Genomic DNA, 20,762 nt, shown 5'->3' with positions numbered 1-20,762 from the left:
TAAAAGCTGTTAATAGAGTAAAGGAAAGAATACCAAACACAATTTCAAATAAACTGTGTAAAAAGTCTGAATTATTTGTGTCCCACAGTCAAGAAAACATGTGGTTTTGCATTCTTGTGTTCTCCTCTCCCTACTCTCTCTTTCTTAAAGTGATCTGTCTCTGTTCCCCCTCTCTGTGTTATGGTGAATCCCCCCCCCCCCTGTTAAATTTATTGTCTGTGTTCCCTCCATCTTTGGTCACATCCTCTCTCTTTCTCTCTCTCTTTCTCTCCTTCTGTCGTTGTTTACACGTTTGTGTTGTTGGTTTGACTCCATTAGTGTGTGTGTTTGAATGTGAATGTTACATGTAAAATAAATGTATGCTTATGTTCCATGTGACTCGTCCCCGCATCCTGCTTAAACCTCCAATGTTACAAATTTTACATTTTGGTATCATATGTTATCTGACAGAGTGTTCAATTAAACTCTGTAAGAGTTCATTCAATACTAATTATCATGCTCATCCTGAAGTGGATCATGTAATCTAGAGCATAGCAGGACTGGATTGAAAATAAATTAAAGTTTTCAAAAAACCATAATTTAACATTTTTATATCAGTTGAAATATATTTCACTATGTGACCCCACAGCACCTAGTCCAGAGTATATGGATAATTTACACCATGTAATCCCACAGCACCTAATCCAGGGAATAAAGTTGATATATACCATATGACACCATAGCTCATAATACAGGGTATATGTGATATCAGCAAAGAGCTAAAGATCCATTGCATCTCAAATTCACAGGCACCAGATATTCAGGTTCATGTTCTTGTCTGCTCTGAGTTGAAGATAAGATGTTAGTTTTTTTTAAAGCATCAGTCTAGTATGAAATACTTACCTGGTATGCTGTTTGTTGGGGGGGTCCGTGGTCTGGGGGATCTGGGGTTGTTGGGTAGAGATTCCTAGCGCTGTCTCTTGGGTCTGTTTTTCTCTCTTGGGTCTAACTCTTGTCTTTAATGCCTTGAGTTACACCTTCTCCACTTTGGAGGTCACTCAGGCCTTTGCTATAGTTTCCCCAGGGCTTGGGATTCCTCTGGCCCTCCTTCCCACTGGCCTCTTTATAGAGATTTACTGGCTTGTTAATACAGTCACACTGTGTTGAAACAAACCCTTTTTCCCCTCACACAACCCACCTTGCAAGAACTTGTGTAAATCACCCAGCAGTTGTTACATACTTTTAGAGTATACTGTACTACTGAAATATGTGTCAGCATTGTACAATATCAACAATACAATAGAATGTGTCAGCATAAAGCTTGTACTAGACATGTATTTGGTTTTAAGGTTTGGACAAAAGTGTCTGCCAAATAAATACATTTAAATATAAGAAGGAGTCATACCATTTCACTTTCTTGCACATTCAATGCAGCTTGTTATTTTAGGAGAAAGTAAAGAGTGAGAAGAAAAGACAGTAGGGACAATTAAGTATATGGATGTATAGTTGATCTCCCCATCTCTGCTGGAGATCCTAAGAAACTTGGGATCTTAAGAAGTGGTGTAATAGTGGTCTCCTGCCATTCAAAATACATGCAGATGTAAAATGAAGGATCTGACAGCTATCTTGGGACAGAGATGCATATGATACAGCATATGTAATATACAGGACAATTTTGGAACTTCTGTTCTGACAGTGTTATTGCCCCCAGCAAAAATGAAAATTGTATTAGTGTGGCACTAAAGTTTATTTTCTTAGATAAAAAGCTATTTTTCCCCAGATGTTGTCATCAGGAACGCTAGGACACAGGTAGGTTTGGGTCCAAATGAAAAAGGCTTTAATGCATTCACAATACAGATAGGGACTGTATGAGTGGTTTGCAGGATCAGCATTAGTAACCAGGAGATCACGATGCAGAGAGTAGTCAGTCAAATCCAGGGTCAGAACCAGTAGGCAGAGTCCAGAGTGAACTGAAGGGCTAGGAACGAGGTATAGTCTGGGAAGGAAAAAGAGATCAGTAGCCAGAAAAATCAGTAGGAAAAGAGAATGCTTGGTATGCATACTATTATGGCAATACATCACGAAGAGGTTTCAAGTTTCAAAGTTTCAAAGTTTTATTTGTCGCATATATAGTCATACATGGTATAACTCGCAGTGAAATGCTTTTTGTGACTGCTCTGTCCGAGCTGAGGGGATGCAGGGATACAGTGATAAATACAGTATATGTATAATATAATATGTATATATACATATATATATACACAATGTACAATGTATATTTATATGTATATATGTGTATATACAAAGTGTACAATTACCAGTTGCAATTTACAATTTATAGTTTACAATTTACAAGATAGTTGTCAAGATGTTATTGACATCATACGCAGTGCACAGAGTGGTCCCCACAGTTCATCAGTTGCCCTGATTCAGGGCCTGAATGGCCTGCGGGAAGAAGCTCCTCTTCAGTCTCTCTGTGTTGGTTTTCAGGGAGCAAAAACACTTCCCTGACCTCAACAGAGAGAAGAGCCTATTGTTGGGATGCGTGGGGTCCTTCACAATCCCCCTGGCTTTGGTCTGGCACCGCTTGTGATAGATAGTCTGCAGGTCAGGAAGTTCCATTTGAATGATGTGCTCTGCTGAATGCACCACCCTCTGGAGTGCTTTTCTGTCCTTTTTGGTGCTTGTAGCCTCAAAGCGAGCGAAGAATGTTTTTAGCTCATTCGCCAGAGACTCATCTGCACTCATCTGTCTGGAGGTTGGGCTCCTGTAGTCTGTTGTGGAATTTTGAACAAACAGCAAGTCAGATGTGATTAAGAGAGTAATTTAATAAGAAAAAGATCACAAAGTTTGGCTCGCCTCAGATAGGGAGCCCCGAGTATACAAAAGCATGGCTAGTTATACTACTCCTGTTCTGTTCTTTTAACCAATCATCTTTTCTCAAGCAGCTCTTCTTCCCTTTGTTGCTGTGGCTATAAGCCAATCAGCTCTTGGCTTGATTTGTTCTCCAAACCAACCCAAACTGGTTCCAAACAGTGTGGGTTGTGTGTCAAGTTGACCTTGATGTTAACAGTTCCTGATACATGTTCAACTTAATCAGCAACAGGCAGATACAAATGTGCAGACAGCATTATTCATTTGGCAACAGAAGGATCAGCATGATTATATATGAATCACATAATACATAGTTTCATAACATTTTCCATCACATTTCCCCCCTTTGATTCTTATACGATCATTTGTTAATTATCAGAGAATACTTTGTGCAGATGCAAAGTGTTATCCTCATCCAGGTCCTCTTCAGTGACCTGAATGAGTTGGTATCTAGTATCCATGTTCATGCGAATAGTACTAAGCATACACTGGCATAACAAGGGTCCACAACATATAATCAAGGCAAGTAGTAAAATGGATGGGATCATCATAATTACAATACTTTTCCATGTTAAGAATAGAGATCCCCATTTCCAGTCCCAAGGTCTCACTCCGGCTTCTTCAGCACGAAGTTGGTCAGCAATCTTACTCATATGGTCCAAGGCCATGGAGATATTACCTCCAGGTGCATCATTGGGCAGTATGTACGTGCAACAATGGTCGCCTATCATTGAGCACACTCCCCGCTCCTTAGCGAGGAGCATGTCCAAGGCCATGCGGTTTTGTGTCGTCAGTAGTACTTGGAATGGTCCTCTCCACCTGGGTTGGCTCCACTGCTTCCTCCTGAAGTCTTTTATCAGCACCCAATCGCCTGGTTGATGCATGTGGAGGGGATTGTCTGTCACCTCAGGAAGGACTGCCTTCACCTGCTTAGACACATGGGAGAGAGATTTGTGCAGAGACACACAATACTGCAAAAGCGATTCATTGATCAGGTTAGTATCCCAATCGGGCGGACCTATCCCCGTGTTGGGAGGCCGTCCAAACACTATCTCAAAAGCTGATAGTCCTGTTCGTGCCTGCGGCCTGGTTCGACATTGCCACAGGACGAGGGGAAGGCATTTTACCCAATTCATGCCTGTTTCCTGCATTAATTTAGCTAGACCCCCTTTAATGGTACCGTTTGCCCGTTCTACTGCCCCTGCACTAGCAGGGTGATAACTGCAGTGTTTTCTCATATCCACTCCTAGGTATTTAGTCAGAGGCTTTAGCCCTTCATGTACGAAGGGTGTTCCATTGTCACTAGACACTCGTTGTGGCAACCCCCACCAGGGAATAATTTCCCTCAGTAGCACTTTTGCTACTGCATCACTATCTTGTTTCCCTGTTGGGAAGGCCTCCACCCACTTACTGAACATGCACACACATACAAGCATATATCTCTACCCTTCTGCTGGTGTTAGTTCTACAAAATCTATTTGCCAATGTTGAAACGGTTCACTGGGCGGCGGGTGTCCGGCGGGTGCGTGTTTGGTATGATTGTCTCCGTGTGGTGTATTTTGTGCACATACCAGGCACCGGGAACAAAAATTTTGGGTGTGTGTGTTTATTCCTGGTGCATACCAATGTCTTGTTATGCTCTCCACTATCCCCCCTTTGCTCATGTGACTTCTCCCATGAGCAATCTCAATTAGTCCTTTCATATAAGAAGTGGGGAGACATGGTTTCTTCATATCCGGGTGTACCCATATTCCTCCTATTTGTTTACATCCCCCTTTTTTCCATTTTGCGTAGTCTTGTGGAGTGGCTTGTTTTTGTATGTCTTTGGTAGTTATTCTGGTTTCAGTGTCTGTTTGTGCCATTTGTGGTTTGTTGAGCTACTTTATCCGCATAGGCATTCCCTTTTGACACAGTGTCATCTGCTTTTGTGTGTGCAGCGCACTTTATGATTGCTACTTCCTTTGGTAGTTGGATTGCTTCCAACAGCTCTGCTACTAGGTGGTAGTTCTTTATCTTTGCTCCTGAGCTGGTGAGAAAGTTGTGATGTTTCCAAATGGCCCCAAAGTCATGTGCCACTCCCCAAGCATACCGGGAATCGGTCTAGACATTCACGGTCTTATCTTGTGCTAGCTTACATGCGACAAGTTCAGCTGCCTGCGCTGAGTAGTTAGATGGGAGTGGTTCTGCTTTCACCACTTCTGTGTGTGACACGACGGAATATGCTGCTCGGTTAGTGCCTTGAGAGTCACGTCTGGCTGAACCATCCACAAACAATTCCAGGTCCGCATTAAGTATTGGTTCCTCCTTTAAATCTATTCTGGGAGATGTTGCAATTTCTAACACTTGTTGGCAGTCATGGGGCTCTCCCTCCTCCTCTGTAGGCAATAGAGTGGAGGGATTTAAACTGGGAATGCTTTCACAGTCACGTTTGGCATGTCTAATAAGGCTGTGTGGTATCTGAGCCACTGCTGAGTGGATAAATGCGCTACCTTTTGGTCCTGTAATACTCGTGATACTGCATGGGGAACGTGTAGGGTTAGATTGGCATACCCTACTATATCTCTGGACGCTACTAGAGCCCTCTCCGCTGCGGCTACTGCTCTTATGCAACAATGGCAGGCCTGCTGCAACTGCATCCAACTTTCCTGAGAAGTAGGCTACTGGCCTCTGTTTGTCCCCGTGTTTCTGCGTCAATACACTCATCATGTATTGTCCCTTCACATCTACTGTCTGCTCAAATGGTTTATTGGGATCTGGAATGCCTAAGGCGGGCATGACCTGTAGTAATAGCTTCAGTGCTGTAAAGGCTGCTTTGGCTTCTGGCGTCCATTCTAACTGAAAGGAATTCAACCCCTTGGTCGGTATTATATTCCTGAGTGGCCCCTCATGCTCTGCATAAGATGGTATGAACATTCTACAATAGGAACACATGCCTAAAAAGAACAGCAGCTGTTTTTTCGTCGTGGGCTTTGGTATAGTCAAAATGGCATTTACTTCGTCTTTAGTCAGCATGCACGTTTGTTCAGTAATGTCATGTCCTAAAAGTGCACTTGCTGCTTACAAAACTGTAATTTGGATTTGGATGCCTTATGGCCTTCCCCTGCTAAATGATGTAGCAGTGCCACCGTGGCTTGTTTACACGCTTCTCGTGTTTTCCCACAAATCAAAAGATCATCAACGTATTGCAGCAAGGCTGTTCCTTCACGGAGCTCTAAAGCTTCTAGGCTTTGGTGTAAGGCGGCGTTGTAAATGGTTGGTGATTCACAATACCCCTGACACAGTCTCGTAAATGTGTATGGCTTTCCTTCAAAAGTGAAAGCAAACCAAAATTGACTATCCTTGTGCACAGGTAAACTAAAGAAAGCACTGGCCAAATCAACTACACTGAACCACTTACTGTCTGGTGGGATCTGAGAGAGAATGGTGTGCGGGTTTGGAACTTCTGGGGCTCTAGGGTGCACTGCCGCGTTGACAGCCTGCAAATCCTGCACAAATCTCCATTCATCTCTCCCTGGTTTCTTAACTGGGAAAATTGGAGTACGTACCGGTGAATCTTGGCACAGCACGATTACTCCTGTTTGTTTTAATGATTGGAACACTGGCCTAATACCCTCCGCTGCCTCTGGTTTCAGAGGGTATTGGTGCTGGTGTGGTCTATAATCAGATTTTGGGGTGATGTGGACAGGCTCACATCCTTTTATTAAGCCCACATAATTTTTTCCCTGTGCCCATAACCCTGCAGGAAATGTTTTCAGTTCCTCTCCCTCTTCCTCTGAGAGGGTAACAGAGGCTGCCATAATTACCATATTTGGACTCACGAGCTCGACCCCCCTTTTACAGTTTAACCTATACGGGGCTGGCATTTTCCACACCCCTATGCTTGGGCTGTACATGATTTCACACTGGGGTTCTTTTATCCAATCAGTTGCGCTCAACACGCATTTTGTCCACAACCCTACTCTCTGCCAGTCTGGGTCAGCATGTGCGCTAGCCAGTGACACATGAGGTGCTGCATGCGAGATAGAATATAAAGATTTTTGTTTAGCTGAGAGCTGCACCACTCCCGCAGCCCACTCGCAATCCCATGCTATAGCTGTGATAATCAAACTGTCACTGCCCCCTAAGTCAAATTTCTGTTCAAAATCAACATCAGATCCCTCATGGACCTTCATTGTGCAATGAATAGAGTCACATTGTTTGACCGTCAGCTCACCAGGTAGCATGTTAGTAACTTCAGTCATAAAATGTGTTAGTACTTCCCCAGCAGTGCACTGCAATTCATACACGTACAAAGGGACTCCTGCTTCTAGCTGGACTCCCTGTGTAGGTGTTTCCCACGTAACAAATAACCCCTCTGGGTTGCTGCTAATTGTGCACCCAAGTTTACACATTAAGTCTCTAGCTAACAAATTAATTGGACAGGTTTCTGACACCAAAAAGCTATGTTTGAATTGGCTGTTTCTTAAACTACATCGGAGAGGCTCGGACATCCTTTCATCAATGGGATGACCTCCCACTCCAATTACTGTTATCCCATACCCTGGTCTCATTCTACATTCTATTAAACCTTCTCTCAACACCGAGTGGGTGGCATCACTGTCAACCAAAAACTTAACATTTTTCCCTCTACGTTCACAATCACCTCGGGGAGGCCTCTTGACCCCTTACTAATCTGCTGTAGTAATTGGTAATTTAAATTTGTTACTTCCCTTTTGTCGTCTTCTCTCAGTGGTCCGTTGCTGTCCTGCCTCTCCACCGCCCGTCAGTCTAACTTGACTTCTGCAATTGTGGTGTTGACGTCTTCGTCCTCCCCCTCGGTACAGTCTCTTGCAAAATGTCCGAACTTCCCACAATTGTAGCACTCTTTCCCTTCTAGTCCTTTTCCTCGGCCTCTTCCTCTCCCTCGTCCGTGTCCACGTCCTCTGCCACGTCCACGACCTCTTCCTCTGTCCTCTACTGTCTGGAGCATGGTCAGCATCGCCTGATGAGTGGTGTCGGCGTGCTGGCACTCCCGTCTAGCGTCCTTCTTACCCAGGATGGTTTCATGATGCTTGGCGTGTTCTTCAATAGTCGACAAAGGGGCTCTACTGTAGCCGATGCAGTTTTTTCTAATGAGGTCACTAATGTCCTTTTTCATGTTCATAAGGAAGCTGTTTCTCAAATGAGCTTCCCATGCCCCTACTTCTCCGGGGCCTGCTGCACATTGTGCTGGTGCATCAATTCCACAGTGATCAGTATGGACGCGTGTCAAACAAACAAGGAAATCAGCGACGGGCTCATCATCTCTTTGCCTGCATGCTGCTATCATATCAGTGTTAACAGTTGTTGGGTATGCTGCTTCCACTCTTTCGATGAGTCCTCTTATCATCTCTCTGTATGGGCCGTTTATGTCAGGTTGGCCTTGGGGCGGTGCATTCCACTCAGGCAGATGGAGACGGACATCTCCATTCACTCAGCCTCTGTCAATGCGGTTATACTGCGGTCCGAGTTGAATCATCAGCAACCATCTCAATTCAGCCTGAGTTGGTCTGCAGGACTGCACGAATGCTATCAGTTCTTGTCCGAAGCGTCGTCCGCCAATGTCACCTGGCTTGCTCAGGCCATCAGCCGCGTTCAGGATGTTGTCTGCAGTCCAGTGATGGTGGAACATAATCACTCCCTCAGGTCCAGATACCTCCACCATCGGGAACTGCGGGGCATAGCCTGTCTCAGGCTCTGCAGATGGTTTTATAGTGGCGTGACTTCAAGTGTGATGAGCCACTGGTGAGGTTATTGCCTCCAGTTGTCGTCTTGGTTCGTCATATGGAGACGGCTTTGATGTTAGCGATGAAGTCCCTGGCTCAGGATATGGAGGTGGATTTGTTAGCACTTGTGGCTGTTGAATCAGCTGGGGGCTCTTGGCGGGGCGGCATCGAGGTCAGGATCAGCTAAGGAAACACACTGAGACACTTCATTATTACCTTTTCTATGCCCTACCTGCTGCTTCTGTCTTTTTTCAGCTTCCTCTAACCACATTTTTGCCTTTTCCAGCATATCTTCACTGTTCTTACCAAAATATTTCCGTGCTTTCTTATCAGCCTCCCTTGGTTTAATCTTAACCTTGGTTTAACCTTAACTTTTTCAATCAATTTAAGTAAATATGCAACACTCAAAGTCCCCAATACATTAAACCCATAGTATTTAATCCAAAATGGGACGTGTTTATTTACAGGTTCCCCATAGTCTTTACTCATTTGGAAGAACAGGCTACTGGAAATCTTGTCTTTGCTAAATTCATATTCCCTACTCTGTCCTTTACCCATTGTCGTGTCGGTTTTTTTTACTAATATTTTATTTTTTACTAATATTTTATTTTTATTTTATTTTATTATTTTTTTATTTTCTCTCTGTTAATCACGTCTCCGACGTTGCTTTAATTTAGTTCTGCTCCAGCAATCCGTGCTGGTTAACAGAGTTTTCACCTCTTCCTATGGGGCGTCCTGTCGACCCGCATCTATTCTTTAACACTCGTACATCTACGCAATGTGCCTAACTCTCTTAGGCTGATGGAGTCCCAGACTCCGGAGTCCTCTTGACTCTCTGAACACTAGTATCTCTTATACTACGCTGCTTTACAGGCCCACCCCAGGGCAAACTCTGGCGGAGCTCTATGTATCAGACTTCTCTAAGGATTAAATTACAGTAATTCCACCACTTACTTTCTGTTCGTTGGATCAGGCGGAGTGCACCACCAGAGTCTAGCGGGACATCACTCCCTGGTTAGGTACTTTCCCGTATTCTTGTGGGTTTCCCTCTTTCTCCAGCTCAGTTTTCTCTCTGAGGAGCATCCTCGAAGTTTAGTCACCGCTGCGCCGCGTGGTGCCCCTCGCTGATCCTGCCGACTACGCCAATTTCTGTTGTGGAATTTTGAAAAAACAGCAAGTCAGACGTGATTAAGAGAGTAATTTAATAAGAAAAAGATCACAAAGTTTGGCTCGCCTCAGATAGGGAGCCCCGAGTATACAAAAGCATGGCTAGTTATACTACTCCTGTTCTGTTCTTTTAACCAATCATCTTTTCTCAAGCAGCTCTTCTTCCCTTTGTTGCTGTGGCTATAAGCCAATCAGCTCTCGGCTTGGTTTGTTCTCCAAACCAACCCAAACTGGTTCCAAACAGTGTGGGTTGTGTGTCAAGTTGACCTTGATGTTAACAGTTCCTGATACATGTTCAACTTAATCAGCAACAGGCAGATACAAATGTGCAGACAGCATTATTCATTTGGCAACAGAAGGATCAGCATGATTATATATGAATTACATAATACACAGTTTCGTAACATTTTCCATCACAAGTCCATGATCGTCCGCAGTCCCTGCCACGGGCATCTAGAGTCACTCTGCTGGAACTGTGACTCTAGTTTCCTCCCGTAGCGCCACTTCGCCTCTCTCACCGCCCTGTGCGCTCCGTATGCCGCAGACTTGTATTCATGCATGTTGCCGCTGATGATTCCCATGTTGTAGACAGCAGTGCAAGAGATTTTGTCCACCCAGGGTTTCTGGTTGGGAAACACCTTGATGGTGGCTCTTGGGATCGTGTCGTCCACCAGTTTCCCAATGAACCCTACTACTTCCTCCATAAACTCGCTGACATCATCAGTGCTGCACTGGAAGATGTCCCAGTCCACATCATCCAGAGCATCCTGCAGAGTGGCCATCAATTTGTCTGTCCAGTGCATGACCTCCCTCTGAACAGGAGTTTCCCATTTTGGTATGAGGAAGATGGCAGCATGGTCTGACTTACCAAATGGTGGATGAGCTATTCATAACAGAACACCCCCCCCCCCCCCCGCCCCCAACAGGTGCATCCACAGATGGCCGAGAAAAAACTACCCTCAGCCTACCCCGGCCTCTGGGACTGGGACAATCTGGATAGGCAGCATGGAAGTCAGAGATGACTGAGTGGTCCAGTATGTTCCCCGAAGGTAGCCATGATTGTTCCTCTGCTTCATACCCCTCTCAATCAATTAGGTATTATGATTGACCCATACGCCTGTGAGAATCCAGGATCTCACTTTAAATAGAAAGGCTGGCCATCTATATCCAGAGGAGCAGGAGGATTGACAAGAGCAGAGCCTGTAGAGAAAGGGCTATATTGAACTGGTTTTAGCAAGGAGACATGGAAGGTCAGAATGATACAATGTAACCGGGGGCTTAATTTACTGCAAGAAGACCCTGATCTCATGTTACATGGAGATACTCATACTCGCTGACCTGTATGGAACACAGTTGTGGGGCGTCAGCGGCAGTTTGCAAACATTTGTTGTGACAGGATGGCTCAGTTTAATTGAACAGTTGCCACTTTCCAGTTCTTGGCTCTGTTGTTGAACTAGTGTTGAACAAGTTGTTGAACTAGTGACATGCCAGAGCAGGGATGTCAGTAGAGGTGTCATCCCATGGGAAGAAGGCTGGCTGAAACACACTGAAAAGGAGTAATTTGTGTGAATGAGTACTTTAGTGAATTATGTGCATATTCTGCCCAAGGGAGCTATTCAGACCAGTCAGAAGGAGTAGTACTCTTTTGCCCGAGGAATCATCCTAATTCCTGGTTTGTCCTCTATGCCGCTCTGTTGGACTGGGGATGATGACCTAAGGAAAGGTTGACAATAATATTAAGCCATCTACAAAACTGTCTCCAATATTGAGAGGTAAATTGTATTCCTCTGTCAGACACTATGTCCTCAGGTAATCCAAAAAACCCTGAAAACAAAAGTAAATATAGCATCTGTTAGAAACTGGTTCAAAGTGACCAGTCCTTCAGGTTCGATCTCCTCCAAATTACCTTCTGCCCTCCATCCTCTGTAGCCAGATCCTTGGAAGTCAAGAGACACTGACACTAAGGTAGTGAATCAAGAGAGTTCCACTTTATTGAGGAAAGCACAGAGTATATATGTGCCAATTTCTCAGTGTCAGTGACTAGCAGGGCCGAGGCAGCCCTGGCGCGTAAGCAGGCCGGCATGCTTGAACGACCAAATCAAAAGTTTTGGAAAGGTAGGCCACAGGGCCACAACTGTCACCATTTTCCTTTGTGCCATAGTGTTGCTGTGACCAGTAGTCATAACAAATGCAAGAGCCATAAGTGGCTCACAGACATCTCTGATCAGCAAATAATAACAATTACCAACTAACACAGAGAACATCCATTCCCTTGTCAATGAGCAACTAACAGAAAACATCACTCACTAGCCAATTTGTAGGAACAACCAGTGCATCTTGTCCACTGGAGTCTCAGCTCTTTAATCTGTTTTATTAATAATAATTTTTGATAATTATACAATTTCACATTATATCTAAAATATCAAATTGTACTGTAGTTAACTGGCTTAAATCAACTTCTGAGTTCTCCTTAAAGGAAAATAACACAAGTTGTTTGGTTTTTTTTCTGCATTTGTGGTCCCAGTTTGAGAGGAGGAACAGACTGCACTGCAACATTTTCATTAGAAACTTTTGCCATTTTCTCCCATACTGGTCAAAAGCATATGACCTGACTAGTTAGTGTGGGCAGTTTTAACATACTGAAAAAAAAAAATTCCATTACTCAACAAACAGGAGCATGAAATGAAATACAATGACATTATTAATGCTTATACCATAACAATTATAACACATATACAGTTATAGACACAATCTCGCCAGATAGTTGTCTCCAGGAGATATCTGTGTGATTATAGAGAGGAGCAGGAGAAACACAGCAGGCTACACTGCTGTGAGCTTCAGCTATAGTGGGCATGACCAGTAAAATACAAGCTGGACTGTATGAGTGTGGATGTGCATTGGACATTGATGCTAATGAAGAAACCATATAGTGTACAAATACAAACCCTTCCACAGTTTGCATCATTAAAAAAAAAAAAAAAAAACTGTTCTACAGTGAATACATTTAACTTGGTTCAGATATTTTTATTCTGTTTTCCATTGTGTTAATTTGGCTAATATTCCTTTGTCAACAACAGTAATTCAACTCAAGTTTGTGGAATATTCTAGGACCCCCACACAGATCACAGATGGTTCACAAACACTGAACACCTGGTACATTCATGATGCAAACTTGGATTAAGCAAATTCAGTTTAATTCAGTTCAGTAGTTATTTGTCTAAGACTTTTACAATAGACATTGTCACAAAACAGCTTTACAGAAATTCAGTTCCAGACCCCTCAGTAACAAGCCAGAAGTGAAAAGGGACAGACTAAATCTCCGAGTTGATAGGAGGATGAATCCTGACGAGGCGAGAGACTCGCAAGAGGAAGTCGTTCTCCTCTGGGATGCAGCTGAAAGGTGGCTTTTGATGTGAAAATGACAAAAGTAGGATGAAGTGTGATTGGCCTGAGGGTACACAAGGGTGAGGAAACACTGATTTAACTGAGCATAGTTCGTTAAATTAAACTCTCAACACTGATTGTTGTAACTATAAATAGCCTTTTGTTCTCTTACATTTTCTCTGCCATGGTGGGTATGTTCAGTATAAGGACAGAACATTGCTGTGCTGTGAGATCTGATATTATCTGAAGTAAACAGAAGATGCTGAAATAGTCTACTAGTAGGGTTTATAGCCTAAAGATGTTGGTAAATTGGGCAAAAACATATTAGATGCTTTTTCAGTGTTCAGAGAAAATATTTACTGAACAAGATCAATGCCATTATAAAGTCAAGTGGTGAAATAAAATATGAAGCTAAATGTGGGTAAAAAGAAGTGATCTGATGGTCTGTAATCTGTCCTCTGCTGTAATCCAGCCTGGAGAAACATCTGTGCAGTGTAATCAATCTCTCCAAAAAAAAAAAAACTTTTAATGGAATCAATGAAGAAAAGTACCATTGATTTCCACACACTCCGCCACCATTTTTAGCCATTACTCACTGTATCTCAGATCTGCCACACTGCTATATAGGCTAATAGCATTTTGTATAGAGTGACCTATTTGTAAAGTGCAACACTTTCACTATGGTGTGCCATTACTGCGTCTCTCTCTCTCTCTCTCTCTCTCTCTCTCTCTCTCTCTCTCTCTCTCTCTCTCACACACACACACACACACACACACACACACAAAGTAACTTTGTACATATGCTGCCCTCTGTCTGACTCAATTATATTGCAACAATTTAGGCTCCAAAAACAGGTTGGTATAAGATACATGTTTCTGAGAAATATAACACAACTACACAGTTTGCATTCTCTAAATTGGCTTACTGGCCATGATACCCAAACCTACATTATTTCTCTCTATGTATATGTATGCCACTCAAATAGAGATTCTGATGGCTACAGTTTCATCTCTGTCTTCAATTAAATGCAAATATATTTGAAAACACAGCCTATCTACACATTATTATTCGTCTCTGAGAGAAATGCTCTTCAGTGAGACTGAAGCTTTCAGGTTTAGGTTTTATGTTTAATCACCTAAAACTAGTACAGTAGAGATGGATGCTGTGTTTAGACACATTATTTCAGGTAGCACATGACTCATTATTGTGTAGTGCTGTGCATATTTTGTGTCCAAATACAAATCAGAGCATGAATTTACACTCAGCCAACAAATCCCAGGGTTCTAATCCCAAGAAAAACAACGCCACACAACTCTTAAGTCTTCAAGATGGTTTGTAAGTTAGCATAATTACTGAATACACAGAATATAATACTTGTATATATACACACAATATAACTATTGTGAGTATTTCTGATGTTACTACTGTTACTAGGGTAGCTTCAGGAGTATTGGAGTATGGGTCAACACTCTGAGACACTCTGCGCATCCCTCACTATAGATGTACTCTAGTGTCCTCTGCTGGAAAAGTGCAGTGGCAGCAGGCATCCAGCACACCTGCAGCAAAAAAAGGCTTCAGAAAAGAGAGGATAGTTACAGTGTGCATGTGAACACAAAAACAGAGTACACGGCACTACAGCTCCTGAACCCCTCCACACTGATGACTGCAAGGTCTCCCATGGTAGCCCAAAGTCCTACTCACTAGTTCTATGTCAGAGAGGAACACAAAAGGTCCTGCTGTGGTAACTGAAATAAAAATATATTTTGTCTTGACCCATTACGTATATCACTGACGATAACTGACACCACACCAAGAACAGACATCCATCTCCATTGAATATTGAGCCTAAAAATTAATTTACTGCAATGAATGACAGTCTTCATTTAAAAAATTAAACATGTTGGATTAAACTTCTTTTTTTATCCTTTACTTCTCTACATGTGTTGTATTTTTGTGATACCCTGAGTGCAAATATGTTCTCCTTTACCTTGCCATTGGTGTGACACTGATGCATCAGAACCACAGACAAACTGTTATGTATCTCTCCAGAAGGGAAGAGGGTATTCAGCATGTATCCCACTGTCACTAATTAATTGTTATCTTATATATCTTTAGGTATTTGTAATGATCCCATTCAATAAAATATTTGAATACTAATAAAATAATATGTTCTAAAAATCTAATTAAGGAATGCAAGGATGTGGGGAAAATCTATTTTCATACTTTCCTGCTCTGTAGAATGTGAACTTGAAATAATTTGTTACTACACTAAACTATAGAGAATGGCAAAATCAGCTTTCTATTTTCTCACTGGTGAACAGGGTTTGGCTAGAGATGGATAAGAAATTTTGTTACTTTGCCCAGTTTGACATGGAGAAGGTGTTGATGCCATTGGGAAAATGGTTGAACACTTCTCTAAGTGCTTTTCATAAGTTTTTCATAAGCTTTTCATAAGTCATAAGTTTGAGAGCCCAGGGGGTACAAGTTCCACACCCCAGTAGCCCAACACAGAGCCTTACCAGTGATCAGAAAGAATGATCACTAACACATTTTCACAGGGGAAAGCAGAAGGCTGTGGGCTGAAATAAAGCGAGCACTTGATATGAAAGACTTTACACTGACGTGATGAGCCATCATGCTTTTCTGAGCTGGTGATGGGAACAGAACTAATGTTCCTCTCACTCTGGTGAGGTTGGAAATGCTGGACTGAGCTGGGGCACATGAGGAATAATCTTGAATATCACACACGTGAGCCAGTTCATCCACAGCCCTCACACATCTGAGTCATTTCAGTTCGGCTTGGCCAAGATGCATTGGACTGGCTTTAGCTTTGATTACAAAATGCATTCATCATTTCCACAAGCTTCTGCAATGTCACAACATTTATTTCTGTCCAGAGTTGCATTAATTTTTCCCCAAGATCTTGTATTGATGATGGGAGATTTGGACCACTGTGCAAAGTCTTCTCCAGCACATCCTAAACATCCTTGATGGGGTTTGGGTCTGGACTCTGTGGTGGCCAATCCTTGTGTGAAAATGATGTCTCATGCTCCCTGAACCACCCTTTCACAATTTGAGCCTGATGAATCCTGGCATTGTCATCTTGGAATATGCTCGTGCCATCAGGGAAGAAAAAATCCATTGATGGAATAACCTGGTCATTCAGTATATTCAGGTAGTCATCTGACCTCATTCTTTGGGCACATAACGATGCTGAACCTAGACCTGACCAACTCCAGCAACCCCGATCATAGCACTGCCCCCCACAGGCTTGTACATTAAGCACTAGGCATGATGGGTGCATCACTTCAGCTGCCTCTTTTCTTATACTGATGTGCCCATCACTCTGGAACAGGGTAAATCTGGACTCATCAGAGCACATGACCTTCTTCCTTTGCTCCAGAGTCCAATCTTTATGCTCCCTGGCAAATTGAAGCCATTTTTGCCTCACTGACAAGTGGTTTTCTTAAGGCTACACAGCTGTTTAGTCCAAATCCCTTGAGTTCGCTTTGCATTCTGCATGTGGAAATGCTCTTACTTTCACTATTAAACATATTCCTGAGTTCTACTGTTGTTTTTCTACGATTTGATTTCACCACATATTTAAGTGATGGCCGACCATGATCATTCAAGATTTTTTCCAACCACATTCCTTCCTCAAAGATGATGTTCCCCCACTGTCCTTCCACTTTTTAATAATGTGTTGGACGGTTCTTAACCCGATTTTAGTAGTTTCAGCAATCTCCTTAGATGTTTTCTCTGTTTGATGGTGATGCTATTTTTTCAAATGCCAGGCAATGCATTAACAAATTGTGATGGAAAATATTATTTGATCATGTATTATCATGTGATTCATATGTAATGATTCATATATATTCATGTTAATCCTTTCCATCATATAATCCTATATGAATGGTTTAGTCTGCATACTCTGTCTCTGTATATTGTGTGAACAAATGACTGTGGGAATGTTGCTTTATGACCTGCATGTGACCTGCAGGGGTCGTAAAGAGGGATTAGGCTTTTGTTTTCTTGCAAATGGTGTCTGTCCTTTGAAGCGTCCTGGCATATGCAGAAATGTTCATCACCAAATGGAGCAGGGAGTGCGTAAATAAGATCACAGAGCACCCCCTCCCTGGGAAGGGGGTTGAAGTTTGGATATAAGGAGTAGAGTCAGTCTACCCCTTTAGAGCTTTCGCTTTCGAGCATTAGCTCTCACACAGCTGTGTTTTGTGTGTCCTATTTTCTTTATTAAATTACTCTCTTAATCACGTCTGTCTGACTTGCTGTTTGTTCAAAATTCCACCACACATATATATATTTGTTAAGGCAAATATATGCATATATATATATATATATATATATATATATATATATATATATATATATATATATATATATATATATATATATTCTATTATAATATATATATTTTTGTTAAGGCAAATATATGCATATATATATATTCTATTATAATAGATAATAAGTGATTTAATCCCTGGAGTTTGAATCAATTTCAGGTTGCCGTTTATGGGAGACCAGTGCTAACTAGCGCTACACCTAACAACTATCTGGGTAGTTAAAATATCTATTAATTGTTGAGGCTGACCTTGACCACTATCTGACCCACCCAGGTTTTTGACACTAATGATGGGAAGATAGGGGCAGCAGAACAAAACAACCCCTAGCAGGGAGTTGTTCCTTTTTCTCACTAACTATGAACAGGATAAAGGTGCACTGAGAGAGGGGGGAAGTCGTCCTCTCCCTTACACATGTGAAGTGCCTAGCCCTTATCGACGCTTCTGTTTGTAACTGAGACACCCTCAGGCTTTGAATAAACTTAATTTTTGTTTGTTACTGTTGCTTCCAAGTCAATTCATAGCACAGCAATTGCTGTAATCATTATATTGTTTCTCGGACCTGTCCAGGGAGATTTCCATTACACTGTACTATAAACAATAGACATATAATACGTTTTTTTTTGTTGTTGTTTTTTGATAACTAGAACAGTAGCCAACAGTACATTCTAATCTTATAATCTGCACTTCTACACACATAAAATCACAATTTTGTTCTGTAAAAAAAAAACTGATAAGAGCAGTGTATTCTGTTTCTTGACACCAGAATGGATACTTTTTGCTAGATGTGATATTTTTTCCAGGAGTGAACAGCAGTGTCAGAAAAGCGGGTGCCATTGCTGACCAACATGATGTGTTGTTTGCCTGTGTACAGTCAAGGTGGGGCTTCTCATATATGCATGCACTAATAGTCTTGACCTTGGGTTCAAGAAAGCAGCAACTAACAACAACTATGACTTTACATCTGTGTTGGTATTAAACAAACATCTTAAACTGTTAGAGCAGCAAGAGAACTCATACAGAGTATTTATCCAAATGATCTTGAACTCCACTAATGTGAGAAGAGACAACCTACTCAAGAACATCTTATGTACTTACAAGCTGAAATATGTGACTTAAAACTCACTCAGCAGCCTGTTTTGGGTGCTTTAACTTCCTTAAGCAGATGTGCCTTTGGTAACATTTTCTGGCAATCCTTTCTGTATTTTTATCAAGCTTCACTCTGTTGAAAAGATCTTTGCCATAGATGGCTGTCTGGTCTTTCTATTACATCCACATATATTGTGAACAGCAGAAGAACCACTTCTCAAGAAGAGATGGGCATATACTTAAATGGGCCAACTGTCTAGTAGTAATTTGGCAGCAGTGGGGCTTGAACCAGCAACCTTCAAATTACAAGGCAAGTACCTTAGCCAGTGAGCTACTACTGCCCTGTTGAGAAAGTGCAAGATAGTGGTAAATGGCCCCTTCTTATATTTACATGTATTTGTTTTTGGCAGACACTTTTGTCAAAACCTTAAAACTGAATCAATTTCTAATACAAGCTTTATGTTGACATATTTTCTTGTATTGCTTATATTGCACAATACTGACATATATTTCAGTAGTGTGATGGCCCAGGGGCCACAGGGCAAGGAACAGGAAACACAGACCTCCCTCAAATTAGACAGACATTTATTAAACATGAACAATAAATAAAATAGCACTCACAGGACGGTGGAGAGGGGATGGAGGGAGGGCCAGAGGAATCCCAAGGCCTGGGGAAACTCTGGCAAAGGCTTGAGGGACCACCAGAGCTGAGAAGATGCAACTGAAGGCTTTAAAGACAAGAAAGAACCCAAACCCAAGAGAGAAAAACAGACAATGCAAATGATTTTAAACTCTTCTGGGGTTTTTATAGTGTTCATCCATTTTCCTGTATATGTTGGTTTTGTTAATTTAATCTTAAGGGCATCTTTGCGCATTCTGCATCGGTGGTCTTGGCTGGTGTGGTACATCCCAGCCTCTACTGATCTCGTACTTAGCGTTTGGTTCTCTGCTGCCATGATTACTTCAGAGGCACTGCTGTCTTTCAATTCAGCCTTTTCCAGCCATTGGTAGGATTTCTCCATATCAGCCACTACCGCAATCTGCCTGTGGTGCATACTGTGCAGGGGTTTGTCCTCCTATGATGGTCCCTGTTCACTTCCATCCTCCTGTTTGTCCTGCTATGATGGTCCCTGTTCCTCCTCACTTTCATCCTCCTTCGGTTTCTGCTGTCTGAGGTATTCACTAAGCACTTTCACTTTGGGCCTTTATCTTGGTATATTCCTGGGTCTTGGTTGTTTCATCCTGGATAGTGGTTCTGGAGCTCACTAGTCCTCAGCCTCCCTCCTTCCACTTAGTGTATAGTCTCAGTGTGCTGGATTTGGGATGAAACCCTGCATGCATTGTGAGGAGTTTCCTTTTCTTGATGTCAGTGGCTTCTGTCTCTTCCTCAGGCCAGCTAATTATGCCAGCGGGGTGTCTGAAGACTGGTAGAGTGTAGATGCTGATAGCTTGGATCTTGTTTTCCCATTCAGCTGACTTAGCAGGACCTACCTCACTCTTTGTATTTGACTGCATCTGCTTTCCTTGTGGCCTCTTCGGAATCCCCTTTTGCCTGTGCAATTCCAAGATATTTTAGCTGTCCGTAATATATGTTATATGACCATGCTCGGGCAACACTTGAAAGCAGTCATATTAGGCAGAAACATTATTATGACCAAAGACGCCGTAATGTGTCCTACCATGAGGGTGACTTAGTTTAAATAAAAACCCACGCCAAATCTTATGCACTCGCAAATTTCACAGCTAAGTTAGCCCCTGTATATGCTGGGCCCTACCATGTCTCACAAAGGCTATCAGATGTGAATTTCAGATTGTCAAGGGAGGATATGGGTGAGGACGCAGGTGTTTTTCATGTGGTCAATATGCAAACATTCCACACATGGGAGTCAACCACTCCACCCGGGGACAACCAATGTTCATCAGGAGCGCGTGAGCTGTCAACATGGATAGAGGACCTACCTGCTGGCATGGATGTGAACAATATGGGCGCTCATGATGACTTGCGCTGACCCTGACATTGACTTCAGAGCTCGGGACAAGACCGACTGCGACAGTGAACATGCAGGAACACACTACTCACTAAGGCCTAGACGCATACCTAGGATCACCTCCGGATGGTCGGAAACAAAATGGACTAACCCCTATCACTCTCAAAGACTAGGCTTC

General features: G+C 42.5%; 1 protein-coding gene across 1 annotated transcript; it reads right to left on the bottom strand.

Annotated features, from left to right (window-relative positions):
- Positions 1–984: 984 nt before the first annotated feature.
- Positions 985–4,348, bottom strand: LOC118242422 (protein NYNRIN-like). Its single transcript, XM_035533570.1, has 3 exons — positions 3,533–4,348; positions 2,644–2,753; positions 985–1,137 (listed from the first exon to the last, which is right to left on the bottom strand). Exons 1-3 carry the CDS (start codon positions 4,287–4,289, stop codon positions 985–987), a joined length of 1,020 nt encoding a protein of 339 aa, XP_035389463.1. The 5' UTR covers positions 4,290–4,348.
- Positions 4,349–20,762: the final 16,414 nt, after the last annotated feature.

Source organism: Electrophorus electricus, chromosome 14, assembly GCF_013358815.1.
Source record: "Electrophorus electricus isolate fEleEle1 chromosome 14, fEleEle1.pri, whole genome shotgun sequence".
Classification (NCBI taxonomy): Eukaryota; Metazoa; Chordata; class Actinopteri; order Gymnotiformes; family Gymnotidae; genus Electrophorus; species Electrophorus electricus.
Note: the sequence above shows the minus strand (reverse complement) of the source record. Positions and strands in the feature narration are given on the sequence as shown.

Bases quoted from the DNA above. Each gene is read 5' to 3' on its own strand.
- LOC118242422 (XM_035533570.1), bottom strand. From the start codon at position 4,289: ATGCTTGTATGTGTGTGCATGTTCAGTAAGTGGGTGGAGGCCTTCCCA. The intron at 2,754-3,532 runs GTAATATCTCCA...ATTCCACAACAG, and splicing joins GCCCAATGATGCACCTGGAG to ACTACAGGAGCCCAACCTCC. The intron at 1,138-2,643 runs GCACTCCAGAGG...GTTTCAACACAG, and splicing joins GCACCAAAAAGGACAGAAAA to TGTGACTGTATTAACAAGCC.